The sequence below is a fragment of the Pleuronectes platessa genome, chromosome 7, assembly GCF_947347685.1.
Source record: "Pleuronectes platessa chromosome 7, fPlePla1.1, whole genome shotgun sequence".
Classification (NCBI taxonomy): Eukaryota; Metazoa; Chordata; class Actinopteri; order Pleuronectiformes; family Pleuronectidae; genus Pleuronectes; species Pleuronectes platessa.
Window position 1 is genome coordinate 70,801 of NC_070632.1, and position 25,375 is coordinate 96,175.

The 25,375-nt window shown below is 43.2% G+C and overlaps 2 protein-coding genes across 3 annotated transcripts in view; one reads left to right on the plus strand and one right to left on the minus strand.

The window, feature by feature from the left end:
• lamb1a (laminin, beta 1a) lies at window positions 1-24,196 on the plus strand. Of its 2 annotated transcripts, none has more exons than XM_053426224.1 (33): window positions 1-206; window positions 2,226-2,455; window positions 5,660-5,798; window positions 5,971-6,044; window positions 6,944-7,132; window positions 7,219-7,282; window positions 7,413-7,615; window positions 7,819-7,939; window positions 8,233-8,421; window positions 8,684-8,860; window positions 9,010-9,122; window positions 9,372-9,451; window positions 9,578-9,713; window positions 9,929-10,087; window positions 10,736-10,863; window positions 11,080-11,200; window positions 11,653-11,854; window positions 12,836-12,979; window positions 13,281-13,512; window positions 13,823-13,986; window positions 14,750-14,974; window positions 15,371-15,585; window positions 15,948-16,044; window positions 17,600-17,969; window positions 18,049-18,233; window positions 18,776-19,017; window positions 19,572-19,733; window positions 19,804-19,948; window positions 21,035-21,242; window positions 21,398-21,539; window positions 22,126-22,302; window positions 22,447-22,606; window positions 23,794-24,196. In XM_053426224.1, the coding sequence occupies exons 1-33, from the start codon at window positions 176-178 to the stop codon at window positions 23,931-23,933; spliced, it is 5,364 nt and encodes a 1,787-aa protein (XP_053282199.1). In that variant the 5' UTR covers window positions 1-175; the 3' UTR covers window positions 23,934-24,196. The 2 variants fall into 2 exon arrangements, with proteins under 2 accessions (XP_053282199.1, XP_053282200.1); XM_053426225.1 differs by having other exon boundaries at window positions 2,241-2,455.
• The window catches only part of pnp4b (purine nucleoside phosphorylase 4b), a 7,618-nt gene continuing 6,305 nt past the window's right edge, over window positions 24,063-25,375 (minus strand). The window contains exon 8 of the mRNA XM_053426226.1: window positions 24,063-25,113. Coding sequence (XP_053282201.1) covers window positions 24,973-25,113 — 141 coding nt within the window. The 3' untranslated portion in view covers window positions 24,063-24,972. The remainder of the gene's footprint in view (window positions 25,114-25,375) is intronic.

The window sequence follows — 25,375 nt, forward strand, 5'->3', positions numbered from 1 at the left end:
TATTTGGTCCTCAGGTGTGAAGGACCGAGTCTCTGCGGGTTTAGTGCTCAGTCTCTGCGGGTTCGAGGTGCAGATCCCCGTTACTCTGTGTCGGAGCTTCTCGAGGTCTGGAGGTCTGGTTCTACAGGACTGGTTCTAAACGAAGTGAACTGGTTTCTCGTCTCTAAGCTCAAACATGACGCAGTTTCAGCTCGCGCTGCTTCTCGGTGAGTTTCTACTTTTCATCAATCACATTTTATTAGACTCTTAGATGTTAACAAGGACCAAAATCCTCTGCGTTAAACTCAACAAGAGTCAAATGACCAGAGAAACTTAGTGATCAGTGAATAAAGTTCAGTCCCACGCGAGGCTCCTCTCCCAGGACACAAGTCCAACAGATGGAACTGAACACATCAGCACAACAGGAGTATTTTATTCATTCTTAATTTGCACAAACAAAAGGTCTGAATTTCAATATTTCATCTTGAAACCTTATTTAAATTCATGAAAGTAAAGTTGTAGATTCCCTGGAGTAAAAAACGAGCTTTCTCTCAAACTCGTGACTATAATTAAGTTCAAATAAACTGAGCACAGAGAAAAACCACCTCAAAACATCAAACTGTTTGTTTTCTGTTTGTTTATCGATCAATGAATCATTTCACTGAGAAAATGATCAGAAAATCAAATCAGGTTGTTTTCAACATTAATACATAAAAGGATATTTAATCACTTGGATGAGATGATTAAATCAGGAAATAATCAGATCATTTCATTTCGTAATCAGATTGGTGATTTCACTTTTTCAGTCTGATATTCTGACTCATGAATTCGGACCCGAGCAGTGACTGTTATGAAGAATCTTTCTAAATTCAAGAAAAATTTACATTTGCAAAAACTGTATGTGTCAAATGGTTCTTGAACCTGGGGGACCCAGTTGACTCGATAGCGCCCCCTGAAGTGCAGCCCTGCAGATCTATTTTTTCCAAAATGCATGAAGATCGCTGAGCATCTGCATCAGGCCCAGACATACCAAGAGTCAGCCATTTTGGATTAAGTGGTCATTTTCAGCGATTCACACACACGTTAGAAATCTATTTCCTCGATGATTAATTAGATCATATATGATCTGTGTGATATTAACACATTGATGATGTAAGGTGTTATGATTAGTGAGTTTTTGTCAAAGATTGTTTAAACTTTATTATTCAATCTGCACCAAACTTCACATGAACATGCCAAAATCAGTAATAGTTTTAGCGCCCCCTACTGGCAACAATGACAGAATGTACTCCTCCTAGCAGGTTGACCACATCCAGTTGGACTTTGGTCAGAAGAGCCTTTAGACGTGGTCGATGATAGATTATGAACCTCGAGCCTTTTTATGTGAACGCTGTTTCCGTAACAATGCAAAAAGTTGATGTGTAGTTTTTTACAATGTTTCAAGTTTTTTGGCCCAACACATGTTCAAAAAGTCATAAAACTGCAAATAACAAACAAACTCAATAAACCAAAGTTTTGGGTTAGGGTTATGATAATACAATGGGAACATATTGAGACGTCACCTGAGATGCGATCACTTACGGGGGGGGGGGGGGTGTAAGACACGTGTCCACATACCTTTGTCAGTGTGAAGGAATTCATTCTCAGCTATTAACGCACAGTGGAAAAATGATCAAAAGTTCACAAACCATAACAAGGTTGAATCTGAAAACATTTCCAAGTGTTGATCACTTCTTCGTTGGTGTCAATCAACATCGGTGCTTAATTCTGGATCCTCAGCAAAACTCTTCTATACACTTAATATCTGTAATTTGCAGGTTATGTTAGTGGGTTACACAATTTCTGTATTGTTTCATTTATTTATCTTTAAATCTGAATAAGTATTTGTTTTCACTAACCGGCTGCTTTTGTTTCCTTATTTAACTTCTCTCACCTTGAATATTTCAATCTTCTTATACTTAAAATATCTTTATTGTTAATAACTCCATTAAAACAACTCTTTTACAATGAAGTCATCGGTTTAGTTCTGCATATTTTACTCTCTCTCTCTCTCTGTCTGTCTCTCTCTCTCTCTCTGTCTCTCTCTCTGTCTCTCTCTCTCTCTCTCTCTGTCTCTCTCTCTCTCTCTCTCTCTGTGTCTCTGTCTCTCTGTCTCTCTCTCTGTCTCTCTCTCTCTCTCTCTGTCTCTCTCTCTCTCTCTCTCTCTGTGTCTCTGTCTCTCTGTCTCTCTCTCTATCTGTCTAAAGAGTCTCTTCTCTCAGTCCTACAGGTGTGCGCCTGTGCTCAGGAGGGCGGGGCCAATGTGGGCGGAGAACTGGATGATGTCATCCTCCCGGAGCTCGGTGACGTTTGCACTGAAGGCAGCTGTTACCCAGCAACAGGAGACCTTCTGATTGGCCGAGCTCGGCAACTGTCGTCCACCTCTACCTGTGGTCTGAGGCGACCTGAACCGTTCTGCATCGTCAGCCACCTGCAGGTGAAACATGTGAACAACACAAACACAAGATAACGTACAGCCTCACAACCAACCAGTCAAACTAATCCATTGGTCATGTGCAGTTAACCACGCCCCTTTCATGTGCACACGTTAACTTAACGAGTTGATAACCAGCATGATGTGATTGTTGGGTTAAGTTCAGCTGGATCTGTTGAACTCAGTTTGTAGAACAGGCCCCTGCACAAGTTAGAGTTGATATTAAAGACTAAATACAGAAGCTACAGGTATTTTTCAAAACTCAGTTTAAATTTGTTTTTGTGTGTGTGTTTGTACATGTGTATGTGTTTATGTATGTGCGTGTGTTTCTGTAAGTGTGTGTGTGTGAGCCTTCAGAACTTCCTGTGTTTAAAAAAGCCATATAAGGAAACACTTCCCTGTAACAGCAGACAGATGTTTGTCCAGATGTTTCTGTGAAGTAAACACACACTGAATCTAGACCCACATGAAAGTTTACAGTTTCTGCAGAACATGAAAATATCAATCAAGTTTTAATGCTTGATAACAACAGATCAACAAAGATTTATGTTCAAATAACTTGTTCATAGTTTCCACAAACATCCAGAGACGTCCAGATATGTCCACTATCAATCACTCGCATTTCATTTGTCTCATCGATTTTAACAAAGAGCAACTTCCTCTGTTCTAAACTCAACACGAGTCAAACAGAAACTTTATGACCAGTGAATGAAGCTCAGTCCCATGTGAGGATCCTCTCCCAGGACACACACATGTGCTGATGGAACTGAACACATCAACACAACAACAGGATTCACTACATGAGAAGAACCAGTTTGTAACTTCATGGAAAATGTTGTAATGAAGAACACTAACGTCCTCAAACATCCACTAATGTCCACAGCAGCAGTGGAATTTTAAGAATTCACCTCCTCCTTATCCCTTCACTGCCCCCCACCCCCACCCTCATCCCCACCCCCACCCCGTCTGTCTCTCTCTGTCTGAGTGCATGCCGGGAGTGGAAGACGGTGAAAGTTGTGGTGCGTCCAAGTGTTTCCTCTTCTTTCTTTCATCTTTGCTTGCTGGATGTTTAGCTGCAGTCAATCCCCCTCAGAGTTTAAAGTGTGGAGCCGAGAAGCTCACCCAGTTTGTCCCAGTCTAAACTGCTCTGTGGAAGATTTTAGCTTAGTTTAGCCTCTAGAATGTATAACAGAGAAAGACAATGTGGTTGTTGAGCGAGATGTGGAGATTCAGAACGGCTTTTTATAGGTAATGATGCTGGTTAGGTTGGCCAAAAAACATTTGTCTCAAGTCCCACCCTTCATAAGTAATGCAATGTTACAGTGAAAACCTTCTAGACACAGCCAGTTCATGTCCCCAATAAAGCAGCAGTGACGGTGAATGGCCCGTGGGCTGGTTGTGGCAGAGCCTAATGAACAGAGTAACCAGGGACACAGATGTTACACTGACAGAATGTTTTAGGTGCAGGAAAGTGAGATGCTGATAGAATAGGATTCCAGAGATAACGGTAAGAAGAGGAAATCAAATGTCTTGTGTGTCAGTTTTATTTAAAACCTTCTCCTTTAGTCAGATGAGAGTGAAGGTGTCTCTGGCCTCATCTCAGACATGGGCTCATACAAACAGTGGTTACTCTCTCACAGGACTTAAAAGGTCCAACAGGACACTAGGGACAAGAAAGTTTTCACTGTCCAAGAGACTTAACGTCTCCAAGAGTTCTCAGGGTCTAAAAGCAGCTAGGAGATAATTAATAGGTTTAGTAGAGTTTTCTATGTATGTGTTATTGGGGACATATGTATAGGCAGTTGAAAGTTGAATATAGAAAGGAATGATTGGTGAAGGGCTTCTCTCTTCAAGCTGTGTTCTCTTAAAAAGTAAGTTATTATAACACTACAACAGATAATGAGGCTGACGGAAGTTTTATTCCTCAATCAGTTGAAACTGAAGAATCATTAAAGGTGGACTGTTGGAGCTGCATATGAAAATGTAAAAATGGTGTTTCTCAAAATGTATACTCAAGTTGTGGGAGTGAAAAGCTTTTTTAGATGTTTTAAATTAAGTAATTAAAAAGTGTGACAGTGAAGAATATTTATTCATTGGTTGGGATTTGAATTGAGGACAGGTACCAGGCAGAACCTCACGCTGCCTCATGGAGGCTCAGGAGTGTGTGTCCATAACAAACAGAGACAATACACTGGTACACATGTTAGAGATAACTTACTGCCTATGGCCAGACCTTATCTTTACGATTGTTAAACATCATTTTAATGTTTAAAATGATGTGCTTACTGTCATTTATTACGACTGTTTGGAGACAAAAACTCTAAAGAAGGTTATATTAATTTTTGTAAAAACAATCAAAGCTTGAAATCTGATTTGAATCATTAGTGGTGCATATTGGAAAAGTCCCAATTAGTCAACAGTATCTTCAGAATGTCACCAAAACCGTATTGAGCTCCGTTAAAACTCTGGAGTGTGTTTGAAATGATCAGCATACTGTGTTGTGCATACTTTTTATGAGAACGATGAAATAATGGATTTGAACTATGAACACGTTCATATTATCTGAGGTCTGTCTCTCCTCAGATAACGCCGGGTTTAAACCGGGGCGAGGAAGCACCGCGCCACGCAGGGCCAAGGAAAGCCAAGCAGCTCCTATCCACCCCCCCCCCCCCGTTAAACCTTTGGGCGCCTCGCACCAGGAAACAAACTGAAAAATGGTTTTAATGACATATTTGATATGATAAATAATCAGTTATGCATACTTTGTATTCCCCTTTAAAATTTTCCTAATCACATAATTAAATGTCCCCCTGCCCATCCACTACAGCCACACAAGCATATATATAGATAAAAAGAGGGGGGGGGGGGGGGGGCTGTGAAGACCATCATCATTTACCCCCAAACCAGTACATTGAACTGGTTACATTCAATAACCAGCGGAGGAAGCAGAATTGCGGGCTGACCGACCGAGCGCCTCACTTTCCACCTTTAAACTATGAAATGAGATGAACTATGAACTAGTTCAGATTTTAAATGGTGAACTATGAACGTGAACTATTCATGTTTACTTGTATGAACTGAACTTTGAACGAGTTCATGGGGGGTGTGAACGTGCACAACACTGTATGCATATGAAGATGACTTATACTCTGTCTCACTCTCTCTCTCTCTCTCTATCTGTCTCTCTCTCTCTCTCTGACTCATCAGGAAGAGAAGAAGTGTTTCACCTGTGACTCCACGGCGCTCTATGACGAGCTGGCTGATCAGACACACAGCCATCGTGTCGGGAATGTCGTGACTACGTTTGCTCCGAACAGACTGAAGACGTGGTGGCAGTCTGAAAACGGTGAGTAACAGAAGTAAGAGGTGAAGAAATAGAGAATTTCTAGTAATCTGATAAACAGAGCAACCAAAACAAACCACAGCTGTTTTCAGACATGCGCTCCAGGTCAGATCCAGAGCCTGTTGTATTTTGGGTCGGTTCCGATCAACAGAAACGTTTTGTGGTTCTGTCGCAGGTCAGGAGAACGTCACCATTCAGCTGGATCTGGAGGCAGAGTTCCACTTCACTCACCTCATCATGACCTTCAAGGTTAGTTCCTATACCCAGCTGGGGATTCTGGGTAACTGTGCACTGAGATAGTTTCAATATAAAAGAGATTTTAAAGAATGTGTTAGTCAGTTTATATATATAAAAACACCAAAGTTGAAGATGACATCATCTTCTTAACCAAAGTTGAAGATGACAGATGTGTCTTCAGTCTGGAGGAAGATGTGAGGACTTCCTGTCCTGATGTCCATGTGGAGCTGGTTTCACCGTTTAGGAGCCGGGACAGGAAACTGTCCCTCCCAGTGAGGGAGCAGCTGATTGGTCGATGCAGAGCAGAGTGGACAGGCTGTAAGGTTGGACCAGGTCCTGGATTTAGACTGGACCCGATCCGTTCACAGCACGGTACCAAGTACTAGTGTTTATGAACAGATCCAGCCACTGGTAACCAGTGAAGGGAGCGGAGGAGTGTGAGTGAACTCAGGGTAAAGACCAGTGGAGCTGCTGGTTTCTGGATGAGCTGCAGATGTCGGAGGGCAGCAACAGGTCGACCTGCCAGGAGGGGGTGGGGGGGGGGCGCAGTAGGTGTGAGATGAGCAGAGCCGGGACCAGGAGAACATCTCCTGATGTTGTGCTGCATGAACGTGATGTTGCAGTAATGTTGGCGTGAGGGATAGTCGACAATCGAGAGTCGAGAACCCAGGCTCCTAGCATTCTGGGGGGGGGGGGGGGACACACTTGTCACTTGTTTATCACAATGTCAACACCTCATTTTTACAGTATGAGCTGCAAGGCTATTCTAAGTAGCTGCAAACTGGCTGCAGCTCAGATGCATGTATTTCAAACAAAGTATGTGGATGTCATGAGTGATGCATAAACAATACATTTTATTACTTAGTAAATTACATTCATGTAAATGTTCAGTTTTGTTCTTTTGCCCGTAGACGTTTCGTCCTGCTGCCATGGTGATTGAGCGATCAGCGGACTTCGGGAAGACGTGGAACGTTTATCGTTATTTCGCGTACGACTGCGAAACGTCTTTTTCTTCCGTTTCCCGGGGTCCAATGCAGAAGGTGGATGATGTCATGTGTGACTCACGTTACTCCGACATTGAGCCATCCACTGAGGGAGAGGTAGCTCAGTACTCTGTTACCCTTACCACAGTACTATAAGTATTAATGTCAATATTGATAATTATTTGTTGTGATTATTTTTTTAGGTTATTTTCAGAGTTCTGGATCCGGTGTTCAGGATCAACGACCCCTACAGCGCTAAAATCCAGAGTATGTTTCCTGTCACCAGACAATAAGTCATTAATAACTGCCAGGTTTATGGATCCGATATCCATCTGTTATGAATCAGTTATTGATCTTATTGATGGCTTGTTGACCAGTTACTGATGATTATTTTCAGACATGTTAAAGATCACTAACCTGCGGGTGAAGTTCACCAAGCTGCACACACTTGGAGACAATCTACTGGACTCTCGTATGGAGATCAAAGAGAAGTATTACTACGCCATCTACGACATGGTCGTCCGAGGAAACTGCTTCTGCTATGGACACGCCTCTGAGTGTGCCCCCGCCCACGCTGATGGACAGACCCGGGAAGACATGGTGAGTCCTGTAGGGTTCATAGGGTGTTCAGGGTTTGTCTCAAGGCAGGATCAACAGGCTGGAGCTTTTAGTTGTTAAACCACAGGATGGTAATAAGACGTTAACGAGACATTTAATGAGATGCTAACAGAACCTGAATGAAAGGCGAACCAGATGTTAGTGATTACATGATAATATTGTCCTGTGTCATTTCCTGTCTGCAGGTTCATGGTCACTGCAGGTGTAACCACAACACTAAAGGTCTGAACTGTGAACTGTGTCAGGATTTCTACCACGATCTTCCCTGGGGACCAGCAGAGGGCCGTAATACCAACGCCTGCAAGAGTGAGTCTTAACTGGTCTCTACTGGTCTCTAACAGTTTCTAAAAGTCCCTACTGGTTTCGTCTGGTCTCTGCTGGTCTCTACTGATTTGGTTCGCCCCTGAAACAGTCAAGAAATACAATGAAGATTTAAATGTAGATTTATTTGTCAACGCCTTCAGTCTGGAACAGCTGCTTGTAACTTTTTGGGTTTTTCAGTGAACACGACATATCAGCATCATCTGACTCAATCTCTTCTTCTTCTTCTTCTTCTTCTTCTTCTTCTTCTTCTTCTTCTTCTTCTGTGGTGTATGTAGAGTGTAACTGTAACCAGCACTCTGACTCATGCCACTTCGACATGGCCGTGTTCGTGGCTTCGGGAAATGTCAGCGGGGGGGTCTGTGACGACTGTCAGCACAACACAGCTGGACACAACTGTGAGCAGTGTAAACCGTTCTACTACCAACATCCAGAGAGAGATGTGAGGGACCCCAACATCTGCCATCGTGAGTGAAACCGTTTGTCCTTAACCCTTGACCTCTGACTCTCAGGCCCTGACCATCTGATATGTGATTAGTGTGATGGGTTGTGTTGTAAATCTGTGACCCTTCATTATCCTTCATTATCATATAGAATTCAAACTGATTTTTTCAATGGACACTTTTGCAAATACAGAAATCGTAAAGTACTGATACTGAGAGTATGTCCGAATTCGATTCTAAATTAAACGTTAACACAACCCTGTTTGTCCGTTGTGTGTCTCTGTAGCCTGTAGCTGTGACCCTGTGGGTTCTTTGAATGGGGGATCATGTGACCAGATGACCGATGTGAGAACCGGTCTGATCGCCGGTCAGTGTCGCTGTAAAGTCAACGTGGAGGGAGAGCGCTGCGAGCGCTGCAAACAGGCGCATCACGGACTGAGTGACTCACCGGACGGGTGTTCAGGTAGGAAGTGTGGACAACACCTGGACACAGCCTCACAAAACACACGCACACAGATTCAGAAAAACACACACAATGTTGTGTTATTCTTATTAGTGTGTATTATCAGTAGTATTGGTGCTTATGTTGACGGTTTGTTCTTCTTGTTGCAGCATGTACCTGCAGCCCTGTAGGAACAGTTCCAGGAGGAAATCCCTGTGACAGTGAAACAGGAAGTTGTTTCTGTAAACGTCTGGTGATTGGCCGAGACTGTGACCAGTGTGTGGTGAGTTATCATGTCACACAGGGTCAGGGTCTAATAAAACATGATGTAAAGTCAGTGAGTGCGATCAGATGAGAATATTTAAGTTTGACTCAATATTATTGTGTTTAATATGTTTAATATTAAATTACATACAGGAGGTTAATGTTGAATAAATCAGTTTATCACAGAACCCTGAACTGTGTGTGTGTGTGTGTGTTTGTGTGTGTGTGTGTGTGTGTGTGTGTGTGTGTGTGTGTGTGTGTGTGTCAGTCGGAGCACTGGGGCCTCAGTAATGATATGGACGGCTGCAGACCATGTGACTGTGACCTCGGAGGAGCCATCAACAACCAGTGAGTTTGTGAGCACACCATTATTGACTGGTAGTAGTGGATGTGAAGTGGTGCTGATGGTAGTGATGTTGTGGTTTATGGTGGTGAAGTTTGAATCTACATGTTCTACTTCCTGTGTGGTTGAAGGTGTGATCAGGCCACTGGTCAGTGCAGCTGCAGAGATCACATGTTTGGGCGGCGCTGCGATCAGGTGGAGTCTGGATTTTACTTCATCGCTCTGGATCACTACACCTTCGAGGCCGAAGATGCCAATCTTGGACCCGTGAGTCACTTTTTGATCTTTTGACCTTTTGATCAGCTCAAAGTGTCGGGTTGGTAAAGTTTGATGAAGCACTTTTTAACTTGCTCATGACCTTCCAGGTCTTTTCCTTTTCCTGATTTAAAGAGGTTCCCTGGTTTTCTGTTTAATACAACACAATGAAACACAACATGTGAGACGGTCAAAGTTCATTTCATGCTTTCCTCTTTTCTCTGCAGGGGGTGATGGTGGTGCCGAGGCCCCACCCTCAGGACCGCAGTCCCACCTGGACGGGCATCGGCCTGGTCCATGTCCCTGAGGGGGCCTTCCTGGAGTTCTCAGTGGACAACATCCCTCACTCCATGGAGTATGACATCATCATCCGCTATGAACCTCAGGTAAGGTCTGCAAGGTGTAGCCCCACCTTGGGTTGTATCTATGTGTTATACATATATTTGTATATTTTTTGGACGATAGATTTGTTTGTTAATGGTTTAGTGTTTTAGTGGTGGGGTGTTTGTAATTATACTTAATTATATTTTATTATATTTGATTTGATTTCATGTTCGGTTTAAGAACTGTGTGGGGCAACAGTCTAAATCTGACTGTTTTAATGTTGACCAACAATCACTGTCATTATCACAAAAAACAACAACAATGTTGGATCAAAGATGAGGTTTGAAATCAGACTTGGTATCAGCAGCAGATTACTCAGATGGATGGTGACATTTTCAATATATAGATACTATCATCTACACTTCACCACAATTTTATTGTGAAGGTCCTCATAGAAGTCCTTGGCGTTCCTGGTGTATAGTATATATAGTATCATTTGTTTTTGTTGTGCAGATCGAATGAGATGGCGAACCTTGTCTTTTAATGGTGTTTGTACCAGACTGGCCACGGTGTTATTTTGGGAAGAATAGTGCATTATGGGTTATTGAGTGTAGATCGGTAGTTAAATGAAAGTGATGTGAATAAAGATAAATAAATAAATGAGAAAGTAAATAAAGCGATGACATCGAATGTGTTTGTTGGTTCTGCAGCTGCCCGACCAATGGGAGGAAGTTCTGATGACAGTGATGAGGCCTGGGCCAATCACAGCAGACAGCCGCTGTATTAATACTGTACCTGATGAGGACAACCAGATGATTTCACTTCATCCTGGCTCACGGTAACAGTCAAAACTAACGTCCCAGGAACAAAGTCAGACAGAGCAGCTGTGAACATGTGTTCACTATCTTTATTTAATTTGAGTTCCAGTATTTTCATCTGATTGAATATCAAAAAGATCAACGCTGACTTGAAGCATGAGAGAGGATCTGAAGTCGTTTTCTTTCCTGAACCTGATCTTATATAAACTTACAGCGGGTTTACTCTGTGTCCTCAGCTATGTGGTTCTCCCCAGACCAGTTTGTTTTGAATCTCATCTGAACTACACCGTGCGCCTCAGTCTGCCTCTGTACTCAGCCGTCAGTGACGTCCAGTCTCCGTACACACTCATCGACTCGGTGAGCAAACTCTACAAATTGAATGTGTCATTTTATGTAGACATATATATTGTATGTATATTGTTACACAGACAAAACAGTCTTTCTTGATAATGTATTTAATATAATGATTAATGGATCTCTGATTCTTCTTGATCTAGCTGGTGTCCTGACCTAATTCCAGTTATATCTGAATTCAGCTTTTCACAGCAAAATGAGAGACATCTCATTTCCTTATGGGACAAGAGTTGTGAGCATCAGTGTAAATTAACTCCATTACTGTGAGAGTTTACTGCCAAGAACAGAGCTCAGAATATATTATTTATAGTATAAAAAAGTATATATTCGTATAGGAACTTAGAATATGCAGTTTAGAGTACGTCTGTTAGTGCACAGTCATGTGTCCTCAGTAACTTTCATATGAACAATCACGGAGGTTTGAATACAAACGTTGTGGTTTTCTTCCCCCTCAGATCGTGTTGATGCCGCACTGTAGAAACCTGGAGATCTTCACAGCCTCCGAGGGAGGAGACTCCAGTGACAGCAGCGGCTGGGATGTTTTCCAGCGTTATCGTTGTTTAGAGAATAGCCAGAGCGTTGTGAAGACACCAATGACAGATATCTGCAGAAACTTCATCTTCAGCATCTCCGCCATGTTGCACCAGGGAGCTAAAGGTATGCCAGTCCACCTTTAATCAGACGACTCCGCCTTAATAATCCCACACTGTCTTAATCAAGTTTAGTGGAGGTGGCTCAGAGAGCCCCTGGAGGTGAACCAGGGAGAAGAGATTGGCACAGCTGACACTAGTTAGGGTTAGGGTTAGGGATATGGTTAGGGTTAGGGTTAGGGTTAGGGTTAGGGATAGGCCAATCCCCTCTCCCTGGATCCAAAAGCCGCCAGGGAGCTGCCAGAGCTGTGACAGCGACACACAGAGACACAAGAGAGTCCCTCAGAACTGAACCGCACGAGACACGTGTGCTGAGACACTTCACGAGACACTGGGCAAAGATAAGTTGAATGTTTTGAGTTAGGGTTAAGAATACAAGATGCTAAAAAGCGTCACCTGTGTCTTTGGCTGTTTGTGGGAGAGCCCCGTGGTCAACTGCCACAAGTTGGTTCAAAGCAGCAGATGTTTTTTAATTCCATTGCCTGATGCATTCTGGGATCTGTGTGTTGTACTCACTGTATTTCCATTTGATTTACATCCAGTCAAATGTTACAAGCTGTTCTCCAATGGTTGTATTGATTTGCTTGTATTGACTGAAATGTGGTAAAAACTTTCTACATTATTTTACAGGTTGTGTTTGTCTGTGATCACAGGTTTGATTAATCTGATCAAAATATCATAAGAGATAAATTCACACAGAACACGATCACAGATCAAAAAGAAATCATGACTCATTTTCTCTTATCAATTCCTTGAAACAATAGTGAAAAGTGATTTTGATGTCTTTCTTCTTCTTCTTCTTCTTCTTCTTCTTCCTCTTCGATCACTCGTCAGCTTCATGTCTACGAGGCTCGACTGGTTTCTTCCTCTTCACATTCCTCAGATGTTCTTAAAATGTCCCAGCTCATCAATTGATCTGTGTCGAGGTTAATTCTTCCATTGTTGATGTTGCTTTTGAACATGCCCTGTGTTGGAATCGCTTTCCCAGAATGCCAGTGTGACCTTCAGGGCTCCCTCAGCACCGTGTGTGTTCCCAGTGGGGGTCAATGTCAGTGTCGCCCCCATGTGGTCGGAAGAAACTGTGACATGTGTGCTCCGGCCACATTCCAGTTCGGACCCAACGGCTGCAGAGGTAAGACTGACCCCATCCATTCTGATATATACATATGAAGAAATATATTAAAGATACATATACTCCTCATAGAACGTACTGTAGATGTATATTTACTTCATGTCGAAAGTATAGTAAATATAAATACATATGTATCCTGTAATGTCAAATTTTTGATCATGTTTCACAACAATTTAAACAAAGTTTAGAAGCATCATTTTAGTCATTTTTTTATGTCAAGTTTTAGCCCGATTTGTTTGAATAAAAGCTCAGAGAATTTTCTGCAGCATCTAATGAATTTTTCGTTTTATTATTTCTGCAGAATGTGCATGTGACCCTCAAGGTTCACAGAATCCATTTTGTGATCAGCTCAGTGGACAGTGTGTCTGTGCTGCTGGTGCGTATGGTCGACAGTGTGATCGCTGCCTGCCGGGTCACTGGGGGTTTCCTTCCTGTCGGACCTGCCCATGCAATGGCCACGCTGACGACTGCGACCCCAACACTGGATCCTGCATCAGCTGCAGGGACCACAGCACTGGACACAGCTGTGACAGGTTCGGGTTAACACTTCTACACATGTGATGGGAATTCATCCTGAGATTTGAAATAATGAAATTCTCAGACTGGAGATGCCTTTGAGTCTTTTAAATAGTAAGCTCTGCAGAGTTTACACAACTTAAAACGTAATATGAAAAAAAGACATGAAATCCTCCTGTGTCTATCGGCCGTGAAGCAAACTCCCTGTTTGTCACGGTCGCAGCAGTGAGACTCCTGGTCAGTGGAATATTCCCTCACACACACTGAATGAAAACAGAGAATGTTGACTTTCTTTGTTGTCCTCTTCACTTCCTCTCATGTCTAAAGGTGTCTAGACGGCTTCTATGGTGACCCCATGCTGGGGTCAGGTGACCACTGTCGGCCCTGCATGTGTCCCGATGGCCCCAGCAGCCGGCGGCAGTTTGCAGGAAGCTGTTACCGAAGTGACGACTCCCAGCAGGCCATCTGTGTCTGCAGCACTGGATACAGAGGTAACATTATATCTCCTGAACCGGTTTGAACCAGAAACACAATGAATAAAGGACATGAAAGTTAGTTTAAGTTGAGCCTGAAGTTTTCTGATTGAACCAGAGAAGATGCTCGGAGATTCACTTTGATGATAACACAGCAGGAATGTGATATCACTTTTTTTACAACTGAGTTCAGAACATTTGAGTCAAAAACGTTCTCATGTTTCATCTTTAAACTTAGGTAGAGAAAATATTCAGCTGAGACAGGAAGTTATATTTATTTATTTAAATACAGTCCATTCACTCAGCGACTGTATATAAAACTGGTTAAAAACAAAGTCCCTGTTATAAATAGGAAGAGGAAATACCCCCCCCCCCCCCCCCTTAGAAACATGATGTGGGTTCATTCTAAAGTTATCAAAACACAGGTTCAAAACAATATGAATATTACATTCCAAAATGAATCCCTATATCCTTCTCTCTGAACCGTAGGTCAGGAGGTCAGTTTAAGAAATGGAAATAGTTGAAAACAGTTTTTAATTTTTAAGCCTGGTTCTGAATCATTTGGTTCAGTTTTTTATACGAACACATCTGAAGGTGAAACACGTCACTGATGAAAACTGATATTAAACTGAACTTTTACTTTCACAAGACTTGTCCTCTCTTCTCTCTCCCTCTAACCCTAACCCTAACTCTTACTCCAACTCTAACTCTGACCCTGACCCTGACCTTGACCTTGACCCTGACCCTGACCCTGACCCTGACCCTTTCTCTTCCTCCTCAGGCGCTCGCTGCGATGAGTGCTCCCCTGGTTACTATGGAAACCCTGGTGAGGTGGGGGGGCAGTGTCGACCGTGTCAGTGCAACAACAACATCGACATGTCGGAACCGGGGTCATGTGACGCTCAGACCGGCGAGTGTCTGCGCTGCCGGTTCCACAGCGTGGGCGTCGCCTGCCAGAGCTGCAAACTGGGTTACTACGGCAACGCGCTGCTGCAGGACTGCAGAAGTGAGTAGACTGGGTTTACTGGGTAACCATCAACAACCATCCTCTGTGATCTGAGGAGCCAGTGATTGAAATCTTCGATCAAACCAAACCTGGATAATTGAGAAATCATATTGAAATGTTAAATTGTGGGATTTAGGATTTACCATAATCTGAATTACCAGATTCAAATCCAGATCACAACTCTGCAATAAACTAGAATGAAATCCTCACGTGATCTGAAACTTTCACTGAACCTCTTAAATCTCTATGAAATCTTGATTGAAACTCTGATTTTAAATCTGAGATATTTAGATTGAAACTCTGATTTTAAATCTGAGATATTTAGATTGAAACTCTGATTTGAATCTTGTGAAACTCGTGAAGAACTGAATCTCAGTCCTGATGCTTGTTTTCCAGAGTGTGTTTGTGACACACTCGGCAGCGACAGCTCCAGCTGTGCGTCCGGTGACTGTCACTGTGACGGCAGCAGCGGCCAGTGTCCCTGTCTCTTGAACGTGATTGGTCAACACTGCGACCGCTGTGCCCCGGACACCTGGAACATGGCGAGCGGCCGCGGCTGTCAGATCTGCGACTGTGAATCCGAACACTCTTACGGGACGTCCTGCAACGAGGTGAGGACACACCCATCTTTATTTATACCATTATAATAACAATAAGAAGCTGGAATTATCAGAAATCTCTCTCTCCAGATCATCTTCTATAAACATGTGTTTAAGTCACATTGTCTGTCATTGATTATTTATTTCTTGATGTCATTAATTCATTTTTCTTTATCAAAAATGTGGATATGTAAAACTTCATGTGATGTTTGACAGAATGGAATCGGGTTCAGCTACAGAAACATTTCTATAACATTTCTATATCTACACTCGTTTAATGTCAGTGTGGCCTCATGTTGACGTGTTTCTCTAAATTATATTTAAACTCAGGAACACGTTGAGACTTCAGTGTTTAAGGTTTGTTCTGTTCTCAGATCAGTGGTCAGTGTTCCTGTCGCCCCGGCTTCGGAGGAAGAACCTGCAGCGAGTGTCGAGAGCTGTTCTGGGGAGATCCAGAGGTCAAATGTCACGGTACGTTCAGTGTCCACTCACTGAGAGGTCAAAGGTCGTCAACAGGTTTAATACTAAGACACGTTTTTAGTTCGTAGGAAAAACTTGGAATCAGATCAGAGTCCAGGTCAGAGTCCAGATCAGAGTCCAGAGTCAGATCAGATTAGATCAGAGTCAAGATCAGGTCAGACCCCAGAGTCCAGATCAGATCAGTGACTAGATCAGAGTCCAGGACAGAGCATAGAGTCCAGGGTCCAGATCAGATCACATCAGAGTCCAGGTCAGAGTCCAGAGTCTAGATCAGAGTCCAGGTCAGAGTCCAGAGTCTAGATCAGAGTCCAGATCAGGGTCCAGATCAGAGTCCAGAGTCAGATCAGATCAGATCAGAGTCAAGATCCGGTCAGAGTCAAGATCAGGTCAGACCCCAGAGTCCAGATCAGATCAGTGACTAGATCAGAGTCCAGGACAGAGCATAGAGTCCAGGGTCCAGATCAGATCACATCAGAGTCCAGGTCAGAGTCCAGAGTCTAGATCAGAGTCCAGGTCAGAGTCCAGAGTCTAGATCAGAGTCCAGATCAGGGTCCAGATCAGAGTCCAGAGTCAGATCAGATCAGATCAGAGTCAAGATCCGGTCAGAGTCAAGATCAGGTCAGACCCCAGAGTCCAGATCAGATCAGTGACTAGATCAGAGTCCAGGACAGAGCATAGAGTCCAGGGTCCAGATCAGATCAGATCAGAGTCCAGGTCAGAGTCCAGACACTAGATCAGAGTCCAGATCAGAGTCCAGAGTCCAGAGATCAGAGTCCAGAGTCCAGAGTCAGATCAGATCAGATCAGAGTCAAGATCAGGTCAGAGTCAAGATCAGGTCAGACCCCAGAGTCCAGATCAGATCAGTGACTAGATCAGAGTCCAGGACAGAGCATAGAGTCCAGGGTCCAGATCAGAGTCCAGGTCAGAGTCCAGAGTCCAGAGTCTAGATCCGGTCAGAGTCTAGATCCGGTCAGAGTCTAGATCAGGTCAGAGTCCAGATCAGATCAGATCAGAGACCAGAGTCCAGATCAGGTCAGAGTCAAGATCAGTTCAGACCCCAGAGTCCAGATCAGATCAGTGACTAGATCAGAGTCCAGGACAGAGCATAAAGTCCAGGGTCGAGTCCAGAGTCTAGATCAGGTCAGAGTCTAGATCAGGTCAGAGTTCAGATCAGAGTCCAGAGTCCAGAGCCAGATCAGCTCAGACCCCAGAGTCCAGATCAGATCAGAGTCCAGATCAGAGTCCAGGACAGAGCACAAAGTCCAGGACAGAGCACAGAGTCCAGATCAGAGTCCAGGACAGTCTTGTCTTTTTGTCTGGTTAGTTCTTCTTTTCTTTGGCTGAGAGAAGTTTGAACTGTTTTTAATACAAACCAGATGTTACACACACACGCACACACAGACGAACACACACACACCAGATGTGTTTTCTTAAACAGGAAGTGGCACTGTTTGTCTCAGACTTTTCCTGTACAATGTTTTCACTGTGTGTGTGTGTGTGTGTGTGTGTTAGTTTTAAAGTTATTGATCTAGACTCTCGTTCCCAGGCTGTGACTGTGACCCTCGTGGCGTCTCTGAACATCAGTGTAACAAGGTCAGTGGTCACTGCGTCTGTGTGGAGGGCGTGGCCGGACCACGTTGTGACACGTGCGCACGTGGATTCTCAGGAATTTTCCCAGACTGCCTCCGCTGCCACCAATGCTTTGCTGAATGGGACAATGTCATCGGTCAGGTGACCAATCAGACGCACCGCCTCGTTAACAAGGTCAACGCCCTGAAAGCAAGTGGAGTGAGCGGACCGTACAGGAAGTCCATCGACAACATCGAGAGGAGCGCCGCGGACATCTGGGTCCTCCTGAACCAGAACCCAGCTTCACAACCGCTCACTGAGATCCAGCACCTGCTCCAACAGGCCAGGTGAGATTATAGTTCATCTGAGATGAGAGCAGTGCAGGTTTAAGTAAAGACTGATGTCTGACCTCTGTTTGACCCTCAGTGACCTGATGAAGGCCCTGAGCCAGATGTTGAGCCACACAGAACAGACTCTGGTCGAGGCAGAGGAACGGGACTCGGCTGCAGAATCTAAACTGGACTCTGTGACATCAGATGCTCAAAAACTGGAGCGCACCGTTCAGGAGCTGCTGGATCAAGTGGAGTTCATCAAAAACTCTGACATCACAGGTAATAAGGCGGGGTCAGAGCACAGAGTTCAGGAGAGTGAGGTGAGGGGGCGGGGCTTAAACACGAAAACTAAGGGCCTCATCACACACATGAGAAACGTTCACAGTAAACAAACACACGTGACACGACGTGTCCCCTGGTGGACGTAAAGGGACAGTTCAAGTGTGTGAGTCCACAGAACACTTCTGGAGTCTCACAGGTAAAAAGAGTTTCAGCCAAATCCAAAACAAAGTAAATAGTGAAGGATTCTTCAAACGTAAACCTTTATATCTGACCACTGTTTTATTTCTGTCACATTAATTCATTTTATTTGTGATGATAGTAAAATCTCTGCTGAGCCTCTTCTTCTCTCACAAGCTGCTCAGTGTCGGAAGTTTCAGGTCATTAAATATTCAGGAGGTTTTTCACTCACTATTTATGGTTGATTGTGGGCGTGTCGAGGGCGGGGCATGTGGAGGGCGGGGCGTTTCGAGGGCGGGGCGTGTCTCAGGTTTAATGTTTTCTTTGACGGTCGCTCATTTCTTTTTCCTGTCTGTGGCCAGGGGCGACAGCCAGCATCACAAAGTACTTCCTGCTTTCTGAGGCGGCTGAAGCTCGAGCCAACTCCTCCACTATCGATGCTGGAAGCTCTGTGGAAACCTCTGCCGCTCTACGGCAGCTCACAGAGGACAAACTGAATCAGACCAGGGAGGAGTTCCTGAGGAGGCACACGGAGCACGCTCAGAAACTGGATGACCTGGCTGGAGAGCTGCAGACTCTGGACCTATCAGAGATCAGCCATAAGGTGGGAGATGATAACCTGAAACCTTAGAGCACCGGACTCCAAGAAAAACGAGACAATTAGAAACAGAATTAAATTCAAATGAAGAATTAAAAACACATTAAATATTTTAATCATTGACACAATCATTGACGCAGTCCATCTCCTAAAGAATTCTTCTATTTAAATGATAAAACTACTTTTGTTTGTTTGATTTAAAGTTTTATGAAAAAAAACAGAGCAAAGGCTAAGATGCCCCGATGTTCTGAATCACATCGTCCTGTGTTTGCTCAGAGACACACACATCTAACTATGGTGTGGTAGGTTTTAGTTTGAGTTTATTTAATTTTTCAATCTTAATAACTATCATTTGGACTTGTCATCAATAAAAAAACAAATGTTAAATGTATATATCCGCCTTCTGTCATTCATCTTTTCATTCCCTTAACAATATACATAGAAAATGGGAATTTTTCGGGCATTTACAAATGGTGATTAATCAGATTAACATTTTAATTGTTTGACAACCCTACTCAATATACAATTAAACAACTCATTTGGTCTATTCTCTCTTACAGACATGTGGCAGTCCATTAGTGGATCAGGATTTGTGCACCAGCTGTGGAGGCGAGGGATGTGACGGCGTGGTTGTGACGGCCAACACTGCCTGGAGGAAGACTCAAGAGTCAGAACAGGAAATTATCAGTGCTATCGGGGAAGTGGAAAAACTGTCTAAGATGGTGAGTGTGACTGGTTCTGGTCTGTTGCTCAGGTGAACTGTGGATCTTCTCACCTCTGGTTTATCGACAGGTGTCAGAAGTCAAGCTGAAGGCAGATGAAGCGAAACTGAGCGCTCAGGACGTCCTGATGAAGACCAACAGAACCAAACAGAAAGTGGACCAGAGTAACGATGAACTGAGAAGTCTCATCAGACAGATCAGGGACTTTTTAACACGTATGTCACACACTTCCTGTTTAACACTTATGTCACACACTTCCTGTTTAACACGTATGTCACACACTTCCTGTTTAACACGTATGTCACACACTTCCTGTTTAACACTTATGTCACACACTTCCTGTTTAATGCTTACGTCACACACTTCCTGTTTAACGCTTACGTCACACACTTCCTGTTTAACACTTATGTCACACACTTCCTGTTTAACACTTATGTCACACACTTCCTGTTTAACACTTATGTCACACACTTCCTGTTTAACACTTATGTCACACACTTCCTGTTTAACGCTTATGTCACACACTTCCTGTTTAACGCTTACGTCACACACTTCCTGTTTAACACTTACGTCACACACTTCCTGTTTAACACGTATGTCACACACTTCCTGTTTAACACTTATGTCACAGACTTCATGTTTAACACTTATGTCACACACTTCCTGTTTAACACTTATGTCACACACTTCCTGTTTAACGCTTATGTCACACACTTCCTGTTTAACGCTTATGTCACACACTTCCTGTTTAACACTTATGTCACACACTTCCTGTTTAACACTTATGTCACACACTTCCTCCCTTTGTCCAACAAACAAAACAAAAACTTTGTACATATAATTACTTGTTTGATTGCACCTCTGTTATCAATCACTGTGAAGGAAGTTACGTTGTGAGGTTTGTTAACATTGAATATTAATATTACAATATGTTAGATGTTATATTAGTAAACAAAGCGATTCGGGCAAAGACAGACTTTATTTGATCTTCTCTCACAGCTCGGCCTCGATGTGAAGGTCCTGGTTTCTTGAGCTCCTCTGGTTTTTGATCAGGATGTTAGTCAGAGCCGAGGAAGTCAAACTTCTCCACATCTCAGAAACAAACAGTTGTTTAAAGCTGCAGTTGGATCTAAAAACCATTAAACAGATAAAAGCTTATCAGAGAGAAGTGCTGTATCTTTAGAGTCACATTTCTATCTCCTCCGTCAGGAAGTTGTTTCTGATTGACGGATGTAAAGAAATATGGTTTGGTCAGATGATCAGAGAGGTGAGAAGTAAACCAGCCGTTTGTGTGGTTTCAGAGGATGCCGCAGACCTGGAGAGCATCGAGCTGGTGGCTAACGAGGTTCTAGCGATGCAGATGCCGACTACGCCGGCGCAGCTGCAAAACCTCACAGAAGAGATCCGACAGAAGGTGGGAGAACTGGGACATGTGGAGACCATACTGCAGCAGAGTACTGACAACATCCAGAGAGCTGAGAACCTGCTGGACCAGGCCCGTCGCGCCAGGTAAGTCCTGCATGTACATCCAGAACTGTGTTTGAAACCCAGATGGACAAATGAGATCCCATCTGTCTGTTTCAGCATTGTCCTCGATCTGTGACTCGATTTGATGTGTAGGAAGATTCTCACCTCTCTAACACATGACTTCTTCTGGTGCTCAGCGAGGAGGCAGCTGAGGTGAAGGACTCTGCAGAGAAGATGAAGAAAGCTCTGGAAGAAGCTCGGAGAGCTCAGAGCGCAGCCAGCAGCGCCATCCAGCAGGCGGCCGCCGACATCCAGAACACCAACACCCTGCTGGCCACGGTCCGTTACTACAACTCTCTGTTAACCATCTCAGCACATGAACTGAGCTGCTGGCTTTTAATGTTTCCAAAACCGTTTTATAGTTTAATCGTCAAAAGAAATGTTACCAAAGAGGTTGAAAACTGGTGTATTATTTAAAATGACTGATTTATTCATATATTGATAAAATAATTTATTTATGTAATTTTTCCGGTGGTAAAAGAAAACATGTCTATGCAGAGGAAACATGTTTATATGAAATATGAAACGTGTTTGATCATGTGTGTAACGAGCAGAGTGTGCACTTGTTATTCATGTGTCTATGCTCTTTGTGTTAACATGGAGATAATGAGCCTTAGAACAACAGTGAATCTCTGGAGCGCTGACATCAGATCAGCAGTTTGTTGCTAAGTCTCTTTCCACTGAATCTTCTGACAACATCTCATGCTAATTCTAACAGAACGGCTCAGATCAACACGTTGACACGTGCTAACTCTGTGGGACTGCATCTTTCTGTCTGTTCATCAGTAACATCATGGAAATTATCAATGTTTGATCTCACATCAGAATCATGAAGTCAATTTGTGTGTGTCTGTGTTGGATTCAGGTGCAGTCAGAGACAACAGAAGCAGAACTGAAGCTGAACAACGCCACCAACAGGCTGCAGAGGCTGGAGCAGGGCGTCACATTACTAATACACAAAGCTGTGAACGTCACTATGAGCTCTGAACAGACCAATCAGGATGCAGAAAGCATCACAAAGATAGCAGAGGAGGTGAAGAAGGTAAGTCCACTGGTTAGATCATTTAGAGAAGGACACTCTCTCATCTCCAGATTAGTTTCCATTTCCTTTGTTGTCTTTGTTTTTATTGAAAAATTCTCTTGGAGCCTGAAGTTAATCAATGTCCCTGAACCTGTGTGTGTTTAGGACCTGGAGTCCGACCTGAAGGATAAGTACGCCACAGTGGGGCAGCTGATCGATCACAAGGCCGGGGGTGTGGCTGATGCCAAGAAGAGGGCGGTGTCACTGCAACAGGAAGCCAAACAGTTGTTGTTGCAGGCCAGCGACAAGCTGCAGCTGCTGAAAGGTGACATCACTCTGACATCACACCTCACTAACATGTGACCAGAAGTTATCTTAATATCTGCAGAAAGAAAGTGCGTTCGCAAAATCTCCCCCGGATTCATGACACGTGCGCAGCAGCCGACTGGCCGCCATGCGTGTGTTGGTAAATCAGAATCATTCTAAATCGACAGGCGTGTCCCCTCACTCTAATTAGCACCGTGCCACGCCTCTATTCCCCCTTATAAGGACGTGTGTATGTGTGTGTGTGTGTGTGTGTGTGTGTGTGTGTGTCTGATTTAGGGAACACAGGTTTATGTACTGTACTTAAGTGGAGACACTTCAGGTGAATACAGTCAATTAGTTCAATAAACAATTTAACAAACGACCAAACTGGTAAATTTCAATATGAACATTCTTATATACTACTGTATTCTGTTATAGTTGAAGATTTTAATTATGACAATAAATCATGAGGATGAAAGGGCTTATTGTTGTCTATTTAAGACTTTAAATAGAGTTTTGATATATTATTAATTTAGTTAAAGGGTCTGTTTACATTTCCCATGACAGCCAGTCATCGTCATTTATGCGTACTATGGTCTGAGGAAGATCTAAATGTGTTCATCTGCCAACAAATTTAGGGAAGAACATTAATTAATTAATTCCAGATTTCTGAAATGTTCTTACGCACGGTTTAAGCACAGTTTTTACGTACACACTGTTAGTGAATGAGGCCCAGTGTCATGATTAAACTATTTGTATTATCTTAACCCCACAGACTGCTGAGTCATTCAATTAGACCAATTTACCATGCAAGTTATGATTTGTAGCTTATCTTGGAGATTACCAGGAAATGTTGTGAAGGAGTTGTGAAGGAAATGTGATGACATGTAGCCTGAACTCCACTCAGCCTGAGGAATCTATGTGTCAAACCAGGGGAGCGATCTATTTTATGGCAACAATTCAATTAAAAAAACTTGATTTGATCTCGGATTGCAATTCTCAGAAATCAATAGGATGTTTTTTAGAGTCTGATTCAGAACCGATCTTCTACCTTCGTCAAATGTTGGGTTCCAGATGTTGTGCCTGACCGTAATACGGCAGGTTGAGTTTCAGTGATTGCTTCACTCTGCAGGGATACCCTTACCCTAACCCTAACCCTAACTCCTACAGAGATGCAGTGTTTGAAGTCGGTTTGAACTGTTTCAGATCTGGAGAAGTCGTACAACGAAAACCAACAGACTCTGGAGGTGAAGGCTGAGCTGCTGGTGGAACTGGAGGCTGCTGTTAAAGAGCTGCTTCAAGAGATCAGCCACAAGGTCACCGTCTACAGTACCTGTCTGTTCTAGGGTCAAAGGTCAAGTTGAGAGTCCATCTGAGCTGAATTAAAGTAATATGATAACTATTTTAAACCTGCTTGAGATGTGGATCACACAAACCAAACATTTCAGAGAGAAGAAATAACAAACATTTAGCCGTTTTCTTTTAAATTCATTAGAATGAATAAATTTAATTTGAATTTCATGTCATTTACAAAATCTAAAATTCATCAAACTGAATTAATGTTGTGGTCTGTTTCCTTGTGGATGTAATAAAGTTGATTTAACCAAAAGCCCTTCAGTTTACTCATTTTGTATACAATTTTTGAAATTGGTAATGATTCAATGTTTTGGAATTTTCTTTACTGAATGTTTTGGTTCCTTTAAATGTGGCCGCTGCTTCCAGCGGGGGGGGCTTAACGACCTGACTTAATTGAACCAATTAAGATCCTTAGAGAATCCCGTCAAGGCCATTTATCTCCACTGCTGTTTATAATGGCCATTGAGCCTCTTGCCATAGCTGGTATAACCATAGGTCAAGTTGATCAGCATATTGCGATATATGATGACCTTATTATTTTTCAGTCACCTGGAGAAATCCAGCCTAGCAGTAATTCAAAATGTTGGTGACTTTTCAGGCTACAAAGAAAATTACTCCAACTCTTCTATAATGCCACTAAACTCCAAAGAGAGATGTAATCTGTCTTTCAGTTTAATGTTGATAATCAGTTTACATATTAGGTCATCAACCACCAAATATAGATGATGTGGTCAAATCTAATTTTGATTCTACTATAGAATCAATTACGAGTTTGATTAATAGATGGAGATAGATTGTGTGATGTTAGGGTTAGGCCCTGGGGTGGTCTTAGCAGAGTCCCTGATTGGATGTGAGGTGGATGATTGAGATGTTCAAGGTGAAACCAGCTGATCATCATGGTTTTGGTTTCCACCTCAGTGTCACAGAGGTCTGCCACAGGCTGGTTCTGGCTGCTGAGGACCTGATGAAGGGATGAAGTGATAAACTGATGTGGTGATTAACCAATGGGAGACTGTTATGACGCGTCTTTCAGTGCGTGTTGATGCTTTGCTGCTGGAAACGACAGATCAGTGTGAAGACGAGTTTCTGCAGAAGCGCCGCCCTCATTTTACTGATCTCAAGAACCTCGTCGTGGTTCACCTTCTCCTCCCGACTGTAGTCCAGAGACACCTGCAGGACAGCACAGGTACGACAGGTCATCACACAGAGACATACAGTAAGTGTAGCCCTCGTTTTGAGAAAGCTGGGTGAGATCTGCCTGGGGGTGGGGGGGTGTGGGCAGGCAGTCTGTGAACATGTCTTCTTCTAGGTTCTCAGATAAACTACAGCAGGAGCGGAACAATAATAACAAGATACCCTCAAATCTATCTTCAAAGTAAAAGCACAATGTTTGTTTGTTGCTGCCATGTTTTTTATGTATGAATTATTATAT